This window comes from Larus michahellis, chromosome 1 (assembly GCF_964199755.1).
Source record: "Larus michahellis chromosome 1, bLarMic1.1, whole genome shotgun sequence".
In the NCBI taxonomy this organism is placed as follows: Eukaryota; Metazoa; Chordata; class Aves; order Charadriiformes; family Laridae; genus Larus; species Larus michahellis.
The window spans coordinates 63,069,756-63,089,925 of NC_133896.1; the positions used below are offsets into that span (position 1 = coordinate 63,069,756).

Genomic DNA, 20,170 nt, shown 5'->3' on the forward strand with positions numbered 1-20,170 from the left:
AACCACACTATCATTTAAAGCCAGTACCTTCTCCCAGTAGGACTGGATTTCCTGTTGGACTATGTCCAGCAGCTCGTAAACGAAACGGTGGGAGGGGAGGGGGGAAACGAGCCCTACAACCACTCTGCTGCTATCCCGGCTTAATTTAGCACAGGAACAGGAAGTAGTCATAATAAGAATAATAATTCTCAATTGCTTTGGAAAAATAAACAAAAACAAAAAACCAACAACTTATTTATTTCCAAATCTTTACGGTGAATTTTACAAGTTTTGGTAGATTACATTGGGTTTGTAAATGGTACTTTGGTTTTACTCCAGTACATAAATGCTTGATAGAAAATATTAAAAATGCACCACGTTCTGCTATTCCTCTCTCTGGCCATCATTAGAGGAGTCTCAGCAAACTACTTCCCATCTTTTAGGGAAAGATTAACAGTTAAGTGATTGGAAATAGCTAATTGCTGTTTTATCCGGACATAACATTGCCGGCCACATTAATAATGTAAACCAAAGTAATCCAATAATGGAAACCTTTCTTATGTCAATAGTTCAAATGAGCATTTACATATTGATTCAGCAAGTCATATGAACACAGATTTAAAGTTAAAGCTCTGACATGAAGTCTTTCACGTCTTCTTACAGCACCAAAAGATGCACTTATTCAGGAATCTGCCCAAGTCTCATCGGTGATCTTGTCTAACTAAAGAAGAAACTGTATTTCACTGGAGTTGGGCTGAAATCTGAATTTTCAATTTCACTGGTAGTACCAGGTGAGGAGCGGGGCTGGGGAATTGGGGAGGGATCAGGATCTATTTCATCATGTTCTTGTTGATGTTTAGCTGTTTTTTTTAATGTGTTTGTACATTTTGAAATGTCATTTCAGAAAAATAAAAGTCGAAATATTATTTCAAAGCAAAAGAAACTTATTCTGCTTATACAATAATTAAAGTAAAACCTTACTTTGTTAATATTTTCCAATATCTTCTCATTAACCCGAATTTGCACTTTCTGGTGAATGAAGTTTTATCCCCCTGCCTCCTCCTTTCCAGTTCATCTACCGTATTTCTAATTTGCTCTTCCCACCCGCTTCTCTTCATAATGCTGGTCCACAGCACGGCTACTACAACACTTCAGTTTGAAACTTGCATTTGGCTTCCATGTATTGGACCCTACGTTCTGCAACATACTCCCTTCCTCTGTTTGCCAAGTTAGGAAATTAAAAAATTGCATGTATATACATACACACACACATACGCACACACTATTTTACTGAGGACTGGGCTAGGCTGCAAAATTAGGATCTTGGTTTCGAAGACACTCTGCAGGCAAAGCAAGCTCATTTCAGAGAACTAACTTGTTCTGCTAAAAAAGAAAAGGTCAGAAACAGATGTGACACACTCTTGCCGATCCTGATTGCCAGGCTCAGGAACACTCGCAGCAAGGTTTCGGCTCAGGCTCATCCTCATTTGCAGTGATTAAAAGAACGAGAGCGTGGCCTGTCTTTGGTAGGATCAAAGGTATCGGAAACGGAGTAAGTAGATTTTATCTTCTCCTGTGAGTCCTGATGGTTTTCTCAGTAAGTCTTGATTTCTTGTTGGACGACTTCCAGCAGTAACTGTAGTTTGTGTGTAAGATAATCTGAAAGGGGACGGGGCGGGGAGGGAAGGAAGAAAGTTTAGTCCAGAGGAAATCTCAAGATAGGGCTTAAAATCAGAGCATCAGCGTTGATGGCTGGATTACTATATTAGCAGATTGCTGTAACTCTTTCCTTTCTTGCTGTATGTTTTCTTCTGTTCAGTGGTTACCGATTCACCTCAGCCCAACATCAAGTCAAAAGAAAACAAGATTGATAACTGAAATTATAAATTAAACTCAGAACTGGGCTCTTTGTGTGACACCAGGGCTACACCCAAAGGAAATCTGTGCTAGACATTGCATGGAGCGGAGATGTATTTCATTTACGCACCCGCATCAGTGCCCAAAACCATCCTGTCCTCGTCACCAAACAGATAGCCTTCAGGTAGCCCCATCTTCTCCTACCAGTCCTCTCCCCAGCCTTCAAGCAAGTATGTTTGTGCACGGGGTTACAGTGTCTGCCTGTCAAGCTGTCCACCCTAACTTTTGATCTCGTTGCTCATTGTCAGCCAAATCTGACAGAGAGGTGAGGTGGTGATCCCGAAGATATGATGAAGTTTAGCAGGAAGCAGGGTTGGGGTGCTCAAGTGACCCTCTCTGTTCCCTGCCGTTGGTAGACCTCAGCCCTGTCTTTTTTTAAAACAAAGCATCAGGCTGGCTTATCAGTCTATTCACAAGCCAGGCAGCCAGGGCCCGTGCCCGGCTGCCAACCACCCACAGCACAGCCTACCCCTCGTCTCTTTGGCTGCAGAGGCTGTGTCTTGGGAAAGCCATTGCAGGGGTGGCAGGGTTTGTGATTTAGGTTTCACGAGGTCTGTTGGTCATGGAGCAATTTGTGTTAGAGATGAGCCCTGGGAACAAACCAACATCCCCAGCCCTGACCCTGCTTAGGGTCCGCTATACTGAAACTCAAAAACATACTTACAAAACAGGCTACGGCAACGACTTGACATTTGCCTATGGATTATGAGGTAGTAGACTGGAAAACCACTTAAAACCATGGTGCATCCGATGCTAATGTTCACAGGGTCTGAGTAGAAAGACATTGCCACTGTGAAGAGGCAGATGATGGTAAAAGAGACAGGAACGAACAAGGGAACCTGGGGAAAAGAGCACAGAAGACTCTCAGGCAAAACTGATGGCTGTGGCAAATCGGCCTCCACACTTGCCAGTACACACTGTATTCACTTCTCCATCTTAAAGAAGATGAGAAAAATCAAATAGCTGTCCTCCACACTGCTTCTGTACCATCAGTTGCAAATGAGTAGGATGCATAGAACAAAAATTGACTCATACCATCTTCGTAGCCCAGGTGCATGCCTCCTTGTATTCATGTGCATGAAAATGTAAACCTCACTTGCAACGGGAAGCCAAGCAGGGGGAGAAGTCACCGATACCCCACTGGTTGCTGAATGTACTGCTCCTGTGCATGCACGTGTACCTACTTGCCACCTGAGGCAACTGCTGGTGGAAAATCTGAAGCCAAGAGTAGGAGCAGCACTTTGAATTAAACCGTTCTTTGGTTATAACACTCATGACTCATTTTGACCTGCCTCCAGCTTGCCTGAGACTTAGAGCAGCCAAAATAGGATAAACCAGACACCCTATCTTCATAGCACTTGCATCAAGAACATGAGCTTCAATAACACCCTGACGAAAGACCAAAGAAGCAGTCAGCACTTCAGCCTTACCCTGTTGGGTGAGCCAATGCATCTGGGTTATTTGGAGAGTAAGTCAGAAGACTGCAATAAACAATAAAACTGTGAAACATTCCCTCAGTCTTTGGATCCAACCTCAGCCAAGTTCCTCCTCGCCGTGGCTGATAGAACGAGGGAGCTGCTGGTCTCACCTAGGGTGACAATCTCTTTTCCGGTAACAGAGATCCTATTTTGGATGCTGACCATGCCAAGCTGGAAGAGTTTGGTTGCTCTAGCGGTGGCAGCCAGCCAGCCACCAAACTTATGTGCTCTTGCTGTCTTTCCAGCTGGAGCATCCCCTGCCAGCCTCTCCTACGTGCAGGCACTCACGCTGCCCATCTCCCTGAGAGGTGTGCGAGAGGACAGCTTCCTCCTCTTACTGGTGTTTTCTCACACCATTTCTAACTCAAAGTGCTACTGGGGAGAAGAAGTACCACCACAATCACATGTATTTTATGATTTGTTCTGTGTAAACTGGTGGCAGAAGACGACCTCTCTCTGGCCACTAGAGCGCAGCACATGCCCACACCACCTGCGCTCCTGCTGATAATTGGGCTTCGGGTTTGAAGTGGTTATAAACACGGGAGGGGGGGGGGGGGGGGGATAAAAAAATCAGCCAAACAGACCAAAAGCCCAGCATTTCCCTCCCTCACTTTATCCGCCTTTAGGAGCCGTTAAAAGCCTTAAATCTCTGTCTAAACCAAAATGGGGCAAAGTCTCAGCAGCTGAAAACGTCACCAGTGCTATCCACTAATTAACTTCCCCTGAGAAGCTTGGTTTAAAAGAAAAAGAGAAAACATATTTACAATCTGGGTCTGGGTGAGTACGCGAGTGCAGCCAGCCAACAAACTGGGAAGCTTCAAGGTCCCTGCTAAACACACAGTCTCCAGCAAAGACAGAGAAGAAAAATTACCCCAATCTTCCCACCGGGCCTCGGGAGGCACAGGGAGGAGCCCTGGGAGCAGCGGGAAGCATTTCTGTCCCCTGAGCTTCTTGCTGATCGGCTGCCCGGTGCCTGTGGCCTCAGAGGTCCCCTCCCCAGGAGCTGGCTGGATGCACCAGGCAGGCACAACTGGAGACAGGATCAAAATGTACCACTCAAGCACCACCTTGGCCAAACACCTTCTGCACATTATCCAGCAGCGGGAAAGGTGCTCCAAGCGCAAGAAAGCTGCTCCAGCACCAACTCCAACTTCCCCCACCAGGACGAGGAGCATCCCAGCACCCATCAGCGTAAGAAGGGCCACCAGAAGGGCCCAGCTGGAGGCTAGGGAAAGGCACAGGAGGATAAGGCGTCCTACACTTTGTGGTACACATCCAAGCTCTTTGCACATCCTCAGGGCCTGCAGCCACAATAGTTGCACACGTGCTGCTTTACAATTTTTTTGTGCCAGCAGATGATACCCCATAAGCCAGGTTTGCTCCCAGGATCCCTCCGGCCATGCTCTTTTCCCCCAAGCCTGACACCCTCCTGCTTCTCAGCTAGAGCCGAGACTTACCTACCACTGAAAGAACATCCAGGCAAGGGCCTCTCCTTGCAGCCCACGAGAGACGGGCGTGGGAACTGCCTTCTGCACATCTCCCAGTTCCCAGCCTGAAACTTTGTCCCCTGGAGCAGGCTGCCATCCTAGAGACGTGACTGGTGACACCATGTAGAACCGGCTTTATAGGATTTACCATATCTGGCTGTTTGGGCACATTAACCGGTTTCAGGAGCTCCCCCTCATCCCTTATTGAGCAATAGGGATTGAGACCCCTTGCAGCCTAAAGGCAGCTGTGGCCATGTAATGCTCTAATTATTAGCAAATAAGGAAGAGAAATGACAAGCCTGGGCATTCCTGGCTGTTAGATATGTGCCATGTGTTACCTTGAACGGGCTGCGCAGCTCCGGGTGACGGTGGCGATGGACAATGAGCCCAAGGGTGGCTAATCCTATGAAGAGCCATCGGGAAAAGCTGAAGAAGTTCATTAGATGGTAGATATCTCCGATACACACCATGGCAGTTACCAAAGGGAACTGAGCATTGTGAAGATGAAATACAGTCATTAAACCCTTACTACGGTCCTCGGACTAGAAAGGGTAATATGGATCACCTCCTCCGGCCCCCCTGCAATCACAGGCAGCTATTTCACAGCCCCAGCATTTCAGAGGTCAGCGAGCTTTACAAAACAGCGACACAGACTGAAGGCAAAAGCTCTGAACTCATTTTTATGATGTGCTACGCAAAGGAGCAATCCTTTCAAGATCAACAGCATCTTTGATGCTTTATGTCCTAGGCAGGCCAATTAAAACATGCACGATCCAAAAGCCTGTGCTGTCGGCACAAAGGTTACCTACAAAGATACCTGCTAAGTTTTTAGCAACTTGGTTGACCTGCAAGAGGAACTGCAGCACAGTTAGGATGGAGCTGGACCATTGCCAGAAAAAAAAACCACCACCAAAACCGAGACCATCTCTGCAAATGGTCGTTCCCTGCATTTCCACCATACCTGTGAATTTCAGTTTTCCAAATAGCCAAAGCCTGGCAGAGGTGTTTTCATAGGACCAAATCAAGCAGCAACCGTGGCAGATGGTAGGGACAGTACTTTTAAAAAAGGTGTCCAAGGCTATAAGGCAGGGACTTCGAGGTAGTGGGTTTGGATACCACTGCTGGCACAAGGGCACTTAATACTTTGCAGCCGTTTCCAATATTCCACCTTCTTTATTTTTCAGAGTCTGACTTAGTGTCTCAACACCCTTTAAAACTCCTCAGCTTCTCCAGGCTTTGCAAGAAAGCCAAGACAGCAAGAACAGGGCATGTCACACAGCCAGGTCTCCTTACCATCAACATGACAGCAGGAAGGGGTGTATGCCTTCGAATGTGGATCATGGAGAAGAGAGGAGGCCACTGTCCTTCCCTGGAAGCCACAAACAGAGTCCTAGGAAAAGACAGGGAGCCCTATGCATTAGCATCCCACATGCAGACTAGAAATGAGAAGATCAGCCGCTGGACTGACCTGAGGCCACAAGGCGCATCCCCAGCACAGGTCTGCTATTCAAGGCCACAGTTCTGCCTTTAGGTGCACTTTTGGGGCATTTGGAAGAAAACCCCAATGTTGAATTCCCATAGCTTTTCCAGGACCAGTTAGCTCAACGCAGTGCAGAGCCCACCAGCAGGACCACCAGCAGCATCCCCCTTGGGCGGCCCATTATCAGAGACCTTTGGGCAAGTCCAAAGTGACCATGAATGAGTTCAGGCTGGAAACAGAAGCAAGAAAGTTTCTTGCCATCAGAGAAAGGGTTAATCTTTCCAGTAGGAAGTGGAGGGGTCACAAATGTCAATTCTTTACAAGAGAGGCTGGTGAGTCTGTGAAAGCGAATTGTCAGTCTTGATGCCTATATTTTTTAATATATATATATTAAAAGATATAAAAATATATATAGATAAAAAAATAAAGTGCAATTTCCTCAAATAATAGAGAATTTGCAATCCTCTGGCCAGCTATTGGAAAATATATTTTGGCATACTGCCGAGAGGCCAGCTACACACAAGACCAGCTACAAAAAGACAGCAGAGAGCTCCTTGCCTCCATCCCTCCTTCGACTCATGAAAGGGCGATTAGGGAGAAGGCATTGCATCCAATTTTATAAATTTAATATCCACAAACAAACCATGCCAGAGCATCAGCTGGGCTGGAGCAGGGCCAAAAGCAGCTGGGGCAAGAGTGTAAAACTGTTTTTATTGCCGTCTCCGTGGTTTTGCAGGGGTGTGGCTGGCCAGCAGCCAGGGAGGCCCCATAGCTGTTTATGTGGCCTTTCTGCAGTGATTATGTTAATGGTGCCAAGATGGGGGAGAGAAAGGCAATAGGGACGCGCAGAACTGCTGTGCCATCCAGGGACTTCTCATCCTCAAAGAAAACCACTATCTAAAGGAGCTAATGGGGAGGATTCTCCGCACCTGTATTTAATACAGGACTTCAGTGGATCAAGTAACTCATAAGCTTTCGCGGTATGAAACATCCCTTTCATATCAACTGATTTTTCCTTTTGCAATCCAAGCTGTGAAACAGAACCAGCTCCAGAGAGTTCACTCAGGTCCTTGGGACCAGCACGACGTGCTTCTCCATAAGCTCTGCCCTCCTCTCCAATTTCAAGGCTCCCATAAGGACGTGCAGTGTAGAGGCCAGTGAAGCTGGCAAGGTGACTTTGCCATGGAACAAAGCTTTACTTATTGCTACAACAAGACTTGTTGATCCTCAACTATTGCTTTAGGAATAGCCTGTCCCTGATAATATTTCACTGAGCTCAAAGCAAAGTCCTCAAGGGAGAGTTTGCCTTTGGCCAGAGATCCTCACAACAGAGGGACCCCGTGCCCTCTAGCAGAGCAGCTGGGTGAACCCAGCGAAAGAAGAGCAGGTCTCACTGAGCAGCTGCCAACATCAACAAATCCTCTAGTTCACCAGAAACATTGACATTTCACTTTAAACTGGGAATTTAAACCGAAGAGTGGGGTGGAAGATGATAAAAATCTTTGTTTCTGAGCAGCCCTAGGTACCAAAGCCTGGACCTGGCCAGAAATAGAAAGGGTCAACTCTTAGCCAACAGGAACCATCCTGTAGTTGATATTCTGTGAGTCAAAGGCCTTATTTTTCCCACAGGAGTGGCTAAAATGCCATCATATGTGTGGGCAGTTGCACAGGTCGCTGGTGCTTCCCTCCAATTCAGTAAGCCTAAAGAGCAATAAATTCTTAGGGACGTGACCTTGAAAACGTGAAGATTCCTCCATTCATGGTTCCAAAGCAGGACAGTGCGACAAGAACAGGGACCACGGAGATCAGGCTTTTGAAGGCTCGCTGCACAAAGCTCTGGAGGAAGGGAAAGCGCGACTTTAGGAACATGTGGTGATCTCTAAACAACATCAGATTCAAGAGAAAGACAACTTCCTCCATCAAAGGAGTAAAATATGACTCACAAATCTTGCTTTTTCTACTGTCATCTGAATGTTATTTTTCATTATCTTTTAGGCAAGACTAGAAGAAGTTACTGTCGTCCAATAATCCAGAGAAATGAGAAAGCGATAAGGCGCTTTATTCGAAAACCATCTCCAAAACACTTGCCATGACCACACCTTCCTTTAGCATAAGGATGACGGCAGGGGAGACGACTCACCACAGCCACAGCAGGAGAAGCCAGAACATCTTGCGTTCCCAGGACTGTGTAATAGGAGACATTGGTGAGCATGTACCCCACAATTACCGTGATGACGGACACGATGACAGCCAGGGGGATATTTCTACAAGAAAGGGGAAGAGAGGCACACAAAGAACAAGCTGTTATCCCTTGTTATGCGCGCTACTACTGCAGATTGCGGCTGGAGTTGGTTCGGTGAACCCACAAACTTATTTCCTCTCATTCTGCATTTGGGAAAGCCACGCTACCCCAGATGCTGGTAACCCAAGACGACTTCTTCCCAGCCTTACCGTTCAGGTCTGACCAACTCTTCACGCACAAAGCTGGTCTGAAACCTGCAGGGTGGGAAGAGACAGGGAGAGAGTTTGAGCCATGCCACGGGGACCAGTCTGCTGCCCGGGAGGCGCCCTCCTGTCACACCTACCAGCCTGAATACGCGAACATGCCTGCGTAAAAAGCCAGGGGCAGCTTATCCAAAACCAGCGACTGCCTGTCGAAAGCGTCCTGGAAGTTTTCGGTGTGGCCTGCAGAAGAGATAAACAAATGGACACGGAGCAGGAAAATGTCAGAGACGGGCTTCCTTCCCGCGGGATAACACCCCTTGTACCTCTTGCCCAGACCTGGGAAGAATGTTTGTGACTTCCTTGGAGACAGATATTCGGATTTGTTTCATTGCTTTAATTTGCAGCGCTGTGCTGACGCGTTTACTTCACAAACAGGGACAGAACAAATCCATCCCCCATCCAGCTACGGGACACATTTCAGGAAGGGCAACGGCGGCGGCTGGTTCTGTTTCAGACAGAGCCTGCTGTGGGAACGGGAGATCGTGGAGACGAGAGGACCCAAGTTGTCCTGTCCTTTCTTTAGGCCCAAAATTAATTCGCTGGGTTGGCCTCCCTCCTCCCTTCTTCCAGCCCCCCAAGCAGCTGGATGCACGCTTCTCTTTGATGTGGTGCAGCCAACGAGGCAGCTAATTTGGCTCTGTCTGTGCTCCCTCCTGATCCCGCTGCCGGAGCACTGACCCCAGCCCCATGCTGGCCGGAGCATGGGAACCAGGACGGAGGAAGAAGCAGGGAGCGGGGACAGCCATCCTGGCCCCCCACTCCGGGCACAATCCCTGCCCGCCACCCCTGCCAGCCACCCCAGCTCGCCTGCAGGAGGAGGGAATGAGGACATGGAGGGAAAAGCAAATAAAATTTAAAAAGTAGAGGTGGCTCAGATAGAGATCCCATTTTACCAATCCCCCAATTTTCCTAAAAATTCTAAGCTTGAAATAACAACAACAAAAAAATCAAACAAACAAACAAAAAAATACCAAGTCAGGATTTTGGATATGAACCATATTTTATCAAACTCAAAAAAAAAAAGTAAGGAAGGGAGAAACACCTAACGGCCTCTAATTCAAAGGAAGACTAATAAAAAATTCAGTCAAAAGCAGATGTATTTCCAGCATTTTCAAGTATGGGTAGCCCAAGGTTTGGTTCCACATCTATATTCAGTTCTCCCTGTCAAAATCTCTTTAAAAGTAAAAGGTACAGAGCTCACTTAGTTGGGCTTTGCCGGGAAAGGGATGAAATGGCAGAAGGCACGTGGAGAAAGTCAAGCCACTTTGATGGAGGTGCCTCTGCAAGGAGCTCTGTGACGAGATTTGGGCATTTGGGTTTGAAACACTGGCCCAGCAAGTCTCTAAAACAAACCTGACCCAAAGGGAACGTAATGGCAGAGGAAAGGACAAGAGTGTAACCATAGAAAGTAGAACAAGGCAAGGGAATCAGGCAAACTGATTTAAAGGCACAAAACTTATTTTTAAGCACAAAAAACCCAAGTCAATAAGAAAACAGATTTGAAGAAAACTAAACCAAAATACCGGAGTGGGCATATCAGGGTAGTCTTTTTATGTTCTAAAATGACTGCTGGTAAGTGATGGTGCATAAAAAGGATTTATTGTCTGCAATGCATTAATGAGTGATTTACCGTCCCCCATGAGTCACATTAAATACAACCTGTCATATTGGGGTCTCTTGGTGAATTCTCCCTCCAGATGTCACAGGCACTTCTCCTCCTCACTGGAGGACTGGTGCCAGGGCTCCAGATTGTCATTTAAAGGCATTCCTAACAATAATGGCTCAGGATTTCTAGCTGCAGGGCAGTCCTTCAGTTCAGAAGTGCTGCCAGCCCAACCGGATCTTTGCATGTTCAAAGGAGCCAGCTCCAGACATCAAAAAGAAACAGGAAGGTGGTGGAGCCTACTGCCTGTGTTGTTTTCTCTGCAGAGGAAGGTAAGAGCACGAAGAGGGAGCAGGCTTCATCCCTTGAGTGGGAATGCCTTGGGCTCTTCTATAAACTGAGGCTTGGATTAAAGCCAACACTCTTGTATCACTCCCAAAAGATACTACTGGTAGTGGGGGGGTTTCCCCACTCTGGATGTGAGTATGCAACCCATGCGAGTCCAACGTAAGTTTACTAAGTTACTGCCCGTCTCTATTAGGAGGTAAAAAACACATTAGCTTAAGCCACAGAAGGGTTAGAGATGCAGTTACCAGTGCTCAGCTGAGGGCCGATAACTCATTGCACAGCTGTGACTGTCACCACGGGATGCTGTCACACATCCCTGATGTCCATCAAATTTGTGCTGCTTTCGAAAGATTTCGAGCCACGCTGAAAACAGGCAGGTCTGACACCAAAGAAAGACCATCGACAGGGGAAGGTGCCTGTATGACCCTCAAACGGCCTCAGACACTGAGACTCGCTCAGTTTTGGGGCGCATCAGCCCAATGCAATGATGCAGCTTAGTGCCAGCTACCGTGGTGTCAGCTCCCAGCAAATTCACATCCAGCAGACAAGCAGAGAAAGCTCCTGCCAGCGAAAGGAGGACCACACTCGTCACTAGGGACCAATAAAAGCCGCGATGGGTGAGTTATGTTGAGCACCCTCCCCCAGCCACGCAGCAGCGCACCTACCCTGGGCCAGCAGCATCATCCCTGGCACAATGATGAGCGCAAGGGCCAGCAGTTTGATGACGGAGAGAGCTGTCTGCAGCCGGGCACTCCAGGTGACGCTCCAGGAGTTGAGGGTGAGGACCGTGTCTGGAGAGGAGACCACACTGCTACAGCTGCAGCCCATGCTCAACACATGCAAGAAAAAAATACGGCAGCGCTGCCTGCTCTAGGGATGCCAGGGAGAAGGCTGTGTCTTTACAAAGAGGATGCCCGGGGTGAGAGATATCAGAAAATATTACAGTGTGGCCCAGTGTATAGTGCTTGAAGGGGGAGCTGAGTTATGCCCCTAAGAGGGACCAGGAGCCCGGTTCCTGTCGGGTGATCCACGCCTGCCTGGGGGGAAAGGTGTGAGTTTGCAGGGAGGTCTCAGCAGCCCCCTTCACAGCGGTCCCTGTGCCGGCACACACCAGCCTGGAGCAGGCAGGACAGCTTCACAGGCAGCAGGCGAGGAGTACAAAACCTTGAGCCTTACGCCCTCAACCCAGGTGGCATTTGCACAATTATAAGTGAAGAGTTTCTACTCCCGTACTTGGCACAATCCCCAGGGCTCCAGCTGCTCGACGGGGAAGCCCATTCTCCTTCTTAGAGAATATAGTGGCCCTGAACCAGCGCCTTGGATCAGGAATTTTTGTGTGGTCAAGGAGGTAAGATAGGGCCCCGATCCCACAGTTATCCTAGAAGATAACACCCCATAAGTGACCCTGGTCTGGGGCAGAGAGGCTCGGAGATTGGCATTCCAGTAGAAGCTAGTACTTACAGTACCCCAGGAGAGACACGAGCTTCACGGCGGGGACAGGGGCTGCACAGGGGGCAAAAAACGGCTCCAGCATGTAGCGTCCGAATGCCAAAGAAACCACAGCGCTGTTGGCAGGCCTGCAGGGGGGGGAAATCGAGTACAAACTGTGGTCTGTGGGCAGCCAAAAAACGGCATCATATAAAACCGCACAAAACTTGGGAGGGGGGAAAGTTTCCCCACCCAGCTTAATCCTGCCCTCCCATGCAGATGGTGAATTCCCATAGAGCCTTTTTCATGGGTTTTTTTCAGTAACCAGGTAAAAAATCACATGCTGCAAAAAAGATTCATTCCAACTTGAAAGCAAAAGTTGAGATTAATTGTACTGAGCAACGGTTCATATGCCCTGCTTCATCTCAGCTTACGTGAAGGACGCAGGTTATTGAGAGGTGAGGACTTTCCTTTTAAAGTGAAAAAATAAATCATTTACAAATTTCTACAGTATTATCTAACTCGGGGTTAAATCAGCAAGTTGTCTGCACAAGAGAATCCAAAAAAGTTTCACAATGAAAACAGAAGATCTGAAATAAATCTGGCATCTATTGTCAGTCTCTGAACAACACTACGGCTCTTGGAGGATAGCAGCTGCCAGGGAAGAAGAGAGATATTCTTCAAGTACAGATCACACTGATCATGTGTAACTATTTACTCATTATGCCTTCTTCCTTTTATCACTGAAAATCTTTAAAAGTTGTTCAGATTTTTTTTTCTCTTTCCTTTACAAACTGCCAGGACCGTTCCCTGGTACCATAACTTGTTTTTGTTTTTTTTTCTTTAAATGATCATGGCAGCCATCAAAAGGCAAACAAACAAAAACTCTTACCTGATAGCAAAAAACTCTGCCCACAGGAATAAGAAACTTGGCAGAGGCCCTAATGTCTCTAAAATGTAGATATAATGTCCTCCAGACTTGGTGATTCTTGTTCCAAGCTCTGCATAACACAAGGCACCTGGAAAAGTTCAGGTAGAAAGGCACTGAGTAAATCATCCCATGGTTTTTCTCTTTTCTGTGAGACTTTCCAGGGATTTAATTAATCTGTTTAAAAAGTAGCGAATTAGAGGAAGAAAAAGGGCTTTAGCAGAACCACTCTTCCTTATTTTTGTGTACTACAGTGTTCTGAAGTAAGTTTTGAAGTAATTGATTTCTCTGTCAGAAGGAAGGAAATTCTCCATTTTTCTGGTTAATGGTACAACTTTTCCATGGAAGTTATGTGGAAAGCTGTGTGATAGAAACGTTGCACTAAGCTACAAGAGGTTTCCTTCGAAAAACATCCTGGAGGTCTGGGTTCTCACTTCTCCTCAGAGTTAGACTGGTGAAATGGTGTTTACAAGGCAGTTACATCAGTTCAGCCAACAGGCCATCACTGAACTGGTCATTTCAATCACTTTTTTTGATCACAGACCACGTTCCTGTGTCCTTATCTTGCATCTTCACATAAATCCCTTCCTTCATGCAAAGACACTGGACAGAGGACCTAGCAGGGCATCTCCTCTGAGAGGAAAGACCTGCCACTGGAGGAAGCACGGCCCCGATGGTGCAGAGCAAGAGAAGCGTCCGCGTGAGGGGCTCAGTCGGTCCCTTCTCACATGTTCACGTACAAGTGCCCAGACAGACCCAGGAACTGCCTGCTCCTGCCTTGACAAGCGCCTCTGCACCTCCCTGCCCCTGCGCCGGGGCACAGGGAGAAACCCTGGGAGTGGTGTGCCGGAGAAGACAGCTTAAAACTTTCAAGAAAACGGATAGAAACCTTTATGCGTCCGCCTGTGCCAAAAAAATCCCATCTGTGTTTTCTCTATAGGGTAATTCATCGCGCTGCCTGAACGGGCCTATGTACAAATCTTAAGCCCTGACTACACTGGATTCACTTGCTAGGTTAAACATCCTTTGTTAACCAAAAGAAGTCATAAAACACTTGACTTTTTTTGAGCACAACTCTCCTTGCAATGAGGCTGGGCGCTGTTGGGATGTGACCCTGTGGGGTAAGACCATCTCTAGCTGCGCCGTCTACTCCTTTGCCCAGCTCAAGTGGCTATGGAGGGAAAGTGCAGAGGAACCCTGTGGTGACATGGCCATGCCTCCAAGTCCCGTGGCGATCGTGCCATATTCAGGTAATGTTGATGGTGAAGACCTCAATTTTTCCCACCTCTCTGTTGGCAAATTTGTGCAGAATCCCTGTTCAAATTGGTGAATACAGGCAGACGCCTCATCTCATTTATTCCGGTGCATCTCTTTACATACTTCAAGTGTGAGTTCAAGTGTTTGCTGAACTTATGCTAGGGGACTCGTATAAATGCTGTACTTGAAAGAAAAAAAGCATGTAAGAAAGCAGGCCTTTTTAATGTACCGCAAAAAAAGTGTCAGAGAAATGATCAAGGGAGGTCATCAAGCTGATAAACGGGAAGAGAAAACCAACAAATTTGGCTACAAAATACAATAACTTGATAAAGAGGTTCCCAAGGCCCTTCCAGCAGAGTCTATCAAAGGATGTAAGAGAGAGAAACCTTTCCAAGTGCAGAGCTACATGATCAGCACACACACCTTACCATTTATCGTTCTGCTCAGTTAAAAGAAACACCATGCTCACGTTATATTTTAAGATTTTTCTTTAAGCAAAAGTATATCATTCACCAAACAACCACACATAGGCTGCAACGTGAAATATCGGTATGCGCATGCTAAGAGCAAGAACCACATTTGTTGCCATATTAACAATTTAATATCTCAATTTCTAAACTTGTGTGTACATGCCACAGTGCCGAAGTGTTCTTTTCTCACATGGAGTATTTATCCTCTCTCGTCTTTTTGTTCCCAAGTTGTGACAGAATAACTTTAAAGTCACGCGCTGAAATAAACATCAGATTTCTCCCTAGTGCTGAGAGATCTTGCAGTTCTCCTAACAGCACCTTTACAGTGTTTCCAAGATGATGGTTTTATACAGCTAATGAAGGAAACTAAAAGCCATACATCTTATCCATCATAACTTTAAGAGCTACATTATTTCAGAAGAACTAGAATGAAACTGTCATCAAAAAGTCCACCCTTTGTGAGAACAGACTGGTATTAAATGTCAGACACCGAGTCATGGGTAACGCACAGAAGGCAGGGCTGAACTGCCCCGCTCCATCTCCTGCTCCAAGGCAGCATCAGACACATCCAAACCATTTCTGACAGACACCCAGACACCCACCCCCGGGCTGATGGATACTCTGCAGCTCCCCAGGCAACCTCTGCTCTAGTGCTTCTCTGTCCTCCCCAACAGAAAGGGGATCCCTTATGGTGTATTAAGACTGTCACTTCTTGGCCTTTTCATAGTGTCTATGAAAAGCACTGCACAGACTCACAAGTGCCTTTTAGATGCCTACATCTCCCTTCCACCTTATAGAATGAGTCCCCTCATCATCTTCTCCCAGCTTTCCTGGCAGAGACCACGCTGTCTCCACCTGCAGTCATTGTCACTCCTCTGCCCTGGACTCGCACGTGGTTTCATGTTCACAGACCGTAAGTCCTGGGATTTGCTCGGTCACCGTGAGAGAATCACTTGAACTAAAGACCCCTGGTGTCCCCGCTCAGGCTTGTTAAACCTTTGTTTCTGTAGCGGTATGAACAGGCAAATTTTGATCTAGTCTGCTCCCAACTTTTTATGCATAAAAACGTGCTGGCTCCCCTCACCGCCCAGGTGCTTAAGCAAAGGCTGACAAAGCTCACCACCACTCACCGAACATTGAGAGGACCCCACAGGCAAACCAGACCACCAGGGAGAAACCCACGCTGCCGGAGTTTTTCAGTACTCCTTTTGGGGAGATAAAGATGCCACTGCCAACCATGCTGCCGATGAGGAGCGAGAAAGCCCTCACCAAAGTTATCTTTTTCCTCAGAAAGACGGCCTCCTCTTTTTTCTTGTCTTTCCCCATGGCTTGCTTCTAATCCCAGGGGAAGGTGGTGCATTCAGGAGCTACAGTCTCCAAAGTGTCCTCAAGGCTCACCTGTAAGACGAGGAAAGAGTTAGGGATTCGGGGGTCTTTATTTCAGGACAAGATTTTTCACAGAAACCTGTCAAGATCTGTTGAATCCATTCTCCTCAGCTGCACCAACCAAACCACAGGTGCATATAACACTCTCAGTATCATCTCTCACATCAGTACAGCTCCAGAGAGGGACTCTAAGTGTTTTCTCTCTCTTCTACCAAGGAGCACAGAGCATTACAAGTCACGTGCCACACTTCAGGACACGATTTTCAAATTCAGCTTTGATGCCCAGTCTGGAACTGGCCAGGTTAGGGTTAATTTAATGGGACCTAATTTAGGGGAACATTGATATCGGCACACTGTCAGAAAGCAGATTTCAAATTGCAAACCTAATAATCAAGACCTTGAGGATCTCTGATATGAAAAAAGTTGGTTTGTTTTTCTCATTTGAGGAGCAAAGAGCTCTGTTGAGGTAGACAGATGATTTACACTTTTTCCCATCCTCGCTGAATAAACGAACCCTGATTTTCTCACTAGGGCTTCATTTTATCAGTGTTTCTTAATATACTGTCAAGCCTTTTTGCTATCAGAGTGCCGAAGAGGCAGGAGTAAGTACTGTTTACAAGTTGTAAGGCAGAGCATAGTCGTTGGTGTCGGACAAGTCGTTTCTTCTATTAATATAAAAACTTTCCTGGTAATAACAGCAGGAGTGGAGCTTTTCCTAGAAAAGAGGGAACTTCAGACACCCCAGGGATCACACGAGCTCATCTAGATCCAGCTCTCTCACCCCGCAGTAACCTCCTACTGCACCGTCTTGTCCCTCCAGGCTCTCTCAGTCCTCGGCTGGCACCTTCACCACGAAACTCACCTTCTGCTTAGGTAGGTAAGATGAATTCACCTCAGTTACTACACTCTAATTGGCTGCAGCAAACCTGTTTGTAGTTTTCCTAGCAGCAAGGCAGACATTTTACTCTGCTAATCAACCCGGGCAGAGCAGACAAGACAGTTCTGGAGTTGATAGCTTGGCTCCTGTCCCTCCTCCTGCCACACATCCCCCTCCAATGCTCACACGCATTGATTTTCCTGTTATTCTGGCGCAGTAAATTGCAGGTATAGTGAATATTTGCCCCAGCCCCATGGCTGTATACGATTGCAAAGTTACACTGTACATGAAACCATATTTTATGGATTTTAAAAAATTATTTAATAATTGCAGTGTCCAAGAGCAGGCAGCGGTCACCTACAGAAGAAGAACTAAGCAGCCAGAAATTATTTTCTTGATAGTCTTTATTTTCCATCCATAGATATAAATGTCCCCATAACTTTGAGGGGACAATCCTTGTTAGCACTCACTTATTGCACCCCTTTGTATGCCTTACGTAAACTCAGTATAACTAAGGGCTTCTCTCCCCCATCCCCGGCTATTTTCCCCCCTGGAAAGCGGCTGGAAAAAGCGGGGGTTATCACTTTCTCCACACACATATGAACAGCACATGCAGAAAGCCCTCACTCCTGCCAGCAGCATTAGCTGGTTTCTCTGAGATCGCGCCAAGCCTGCACAAGCATCTTCGCAATCAAACCAGCCAAGTTTAGTTATTAAACCTCTAATGAGTCACGGAGGACTCCTTAAGGCTGAGATGGGTCACATCAGCCTCCTCTGGTCCCGCAGAGCTGCCTCTCAGAGTTCTTAAACCTCCCAGGGCTGCTGGAGACGGCGGCTCCAGAGGGGCAGGGAAAGACCCCCGGGATCTTCCTGAGCCACCAGCTGCAGTTCCCTCAGCCGCTAATTAATTAGCTCACGTGAAGTACCGGTATTGTCTGGGATTTCTCAGCCGAAAAGAGAACCCCAGAGCATTTGTTTGCAATGGTGAAACACAGAGGGCTCACCGAATTGAAACCGAACTGAAGAGAGATGTTGTGCACAGCTATGTCTAAAATGCTGCTGCGAGATAATTAAAAGGGCACTTATCTGTTTGGCTGGGTTTTAAACAAAGCAGGTGCATTTACAATCCATCACACTCCCATTTCTTGCTGGGATCCCGAAGCAGCAAACGGCAGCGTCTCTTCGCAGGGTCTGAAATTACACAAAGCAGGGGGAGGAACAAAAAAAAAGGAGATATCAAGTCAAATTTACAGACCAGGTTAATGATCCAAAGTAAATACCAAACTCCATACTTCTGTCCACATGCTTCTTTTTTTTTTTATATATACTACTGCCGTGCAAAAGGACTGGGAGATAAAAGAGTCCAGTCCAGTAAATCTCAGAAACGCGAAAGCTATCAGGATTTGTTCCAGAAGCTGTTGAAGGGGGGAGAAAAAAAAAGAAAGAAAAAAAAAAAAGAAAGAGCAACAGAAAGCTATTGAATAGCACTTCAAAGAGACACCTAGCAGAGCTCACCGCCTGGAGAGACCATTCCTGCCTGCTCCGCTTTCCAGCTACATTCCAGCACCAGGCACATTAAAATGCAGAGATGCTAATCCTTGTGGCAATGCTTAAGAATATTCACAATGTGCTTAGCACAAAGGAAACACACAAAGCTGCTTTTTGTTCACCCTTTTGACTTGAAGGGCAGGCTCAAATCCTTCCCTTTCCAAAATGCGGCACCTTTGCAAGAGATCATTGGCCAGCAGGACTGGAGAAAATCCATTTCACAACTTTTCACACCTGCTGGATCTTTGCTGCCTTGTTCTTCATCTTTACTGATTTATTATTTTTTATTATTATTATTTTTTAGCTGTTAATCTTACCTCACAGGCACTGCAGCATGGATGGAGATGGAGACAAGTGTAAAGGGAAAACTATATTTGTTATTCGTAGTGATGCCTAGAGACCCCAGCTGAGAGCAGGACCCATCGAGATCAGCGCAGAGGCAGAGTAGATGTTACTCTGCTGAAAGAGCTAGCGATATAAACAAGCAAGTTGGAAAAAGCAGAGGAGGGAGAAAGGATCATTCTCAGCCGGGGAGCTGAGACCTAGAGCAACTAGTGACCACCCTCCTCCTCCTATCATGCAGGAAGCGGGTGGCATCCCTGGGAAACAGGTCATACCTCCAGAGTCCCAGTTCAATGACTTAAAAAAAAAAAAAAAAAAAACAACACCCCAGCTACTAGGGAATACTCCTAACTATTTACAGCTGTATTTTCTTTGCATGGGCCCCAGTCGATACCATACAGCCAAGAACAGGTTAACCCCTTCCTTTTCGTACTGCAAACGATGCAGGCATCAAACCGTTCTCCCCAGTCCCACTATTTTATTTTTTTTTTGGTGCCAAAAATGTCACTCCGATTCAATGTCCACCACAAGGCACAGGATCTGACTAAATAAAAATCAGCAGTGAATGGGAGCTTTTTTTATTCATGCATGAAAGTAGCATAAATAAGCTTTAATGAGACTGGTGGTGGTCTGTTCTGGGAACCCGATCAGAAAATCTATTTAGGAGACCTGAGACATGTTTGTTTATAGACGAAAATGAACACAAGAAACAGGCTGAAAAGACAAGACATGCAGCTCAACTTCTTTTCAGCTTTCTACAGCTGGTTTACCACCCTGGATAAGAAACTGAAAGGGACAGTAGTTAATAAATCAGACTCAGGCTTGCAGCCCGAGATGTAGGAATAAATCCAGGGTGATTGCCTTAGATGTAAATGTAAGAATAATTTCCACCAGTGCCTCTTTCTACAGTTTCACAAATTTAGTCTCATGAGTTGTCTATCAAAAGACTGCCATTTCCTAACATTTCTTTCTTAATGACAATATATTTTTAAGCCTTGACAGCAAAATGGCTCTTGGCTCAGGTCACCCTTACCACTTTTATCATCTCATTTAGGCATTTCCAGTTGTTCTTTGGGCAAGAGTGACATTTTCTGGAAAACAGACTGATGATGTGGTGAGTCTGGACCTCTTGATGAT

General features: G+C 46.5%; 1 protein-coding gene across 7 annotated transcripts; it reads right to left on the bottom strand.

Moving 5' to 3' along the window:
• Positions 1–220: 220 nt before the first annotated feature.
• Positions 221–19,510, bottom strand: LOC141741433 (cystine/glutamate transporter-like). Of its 7 annotated transcripts, XM_074582129.1 has the most exons (14): positions 19,009–19,510; positions 18,226–18,334; positions 16,011–16,278; positions 13,118–13,244; positions 12,259–12,374; positions 11,463–11,588; positions 8,927–9,026; positions 8,793–8,837; positions 8,482–8,605; positions 8,074–8,177; positions 6,155–6,251; positions 5,200–5,349; positions 2,561–2,735; positions 221–1,638 (listed from the first exon to the last, which is right to left on the bottom strand). In XM_074582129.1, exons 3-14 carry the CDS (start codon positions 16,204–16,206, stop codon positions 1,574–1,576), a joined length of 1,425 nt encoding a protein of 474 aa, XP_074438230.1. In that variant the 5' UTR covers positions 16,207–16,278; positions 18,226–18,334; positions 19,009–19,510; the 3' UTR covers positions 221–1,573. The 7 variants fall into 7 exon arrangements, 5 of the variants coding, with proteins under 5 accessions (XP_074438230.1, XP_074438212.1, XP_074438220.1 ...); XR_012586376.1 differs by lacking the exon at positions 19,009–19,510 and adding an exon at positions 4,832–4,959 and having other exon boundaries at positions 16,011–18,915; XM_074582111.1 differs by lacking the exon at positions 19,009–19,510 and adding an exon at positions 18,436–18,915 and having other exon boundaries at positions 16,011–18,334.
• Positions 19,511–20,170: the final 660 nt, after the last annotated feature.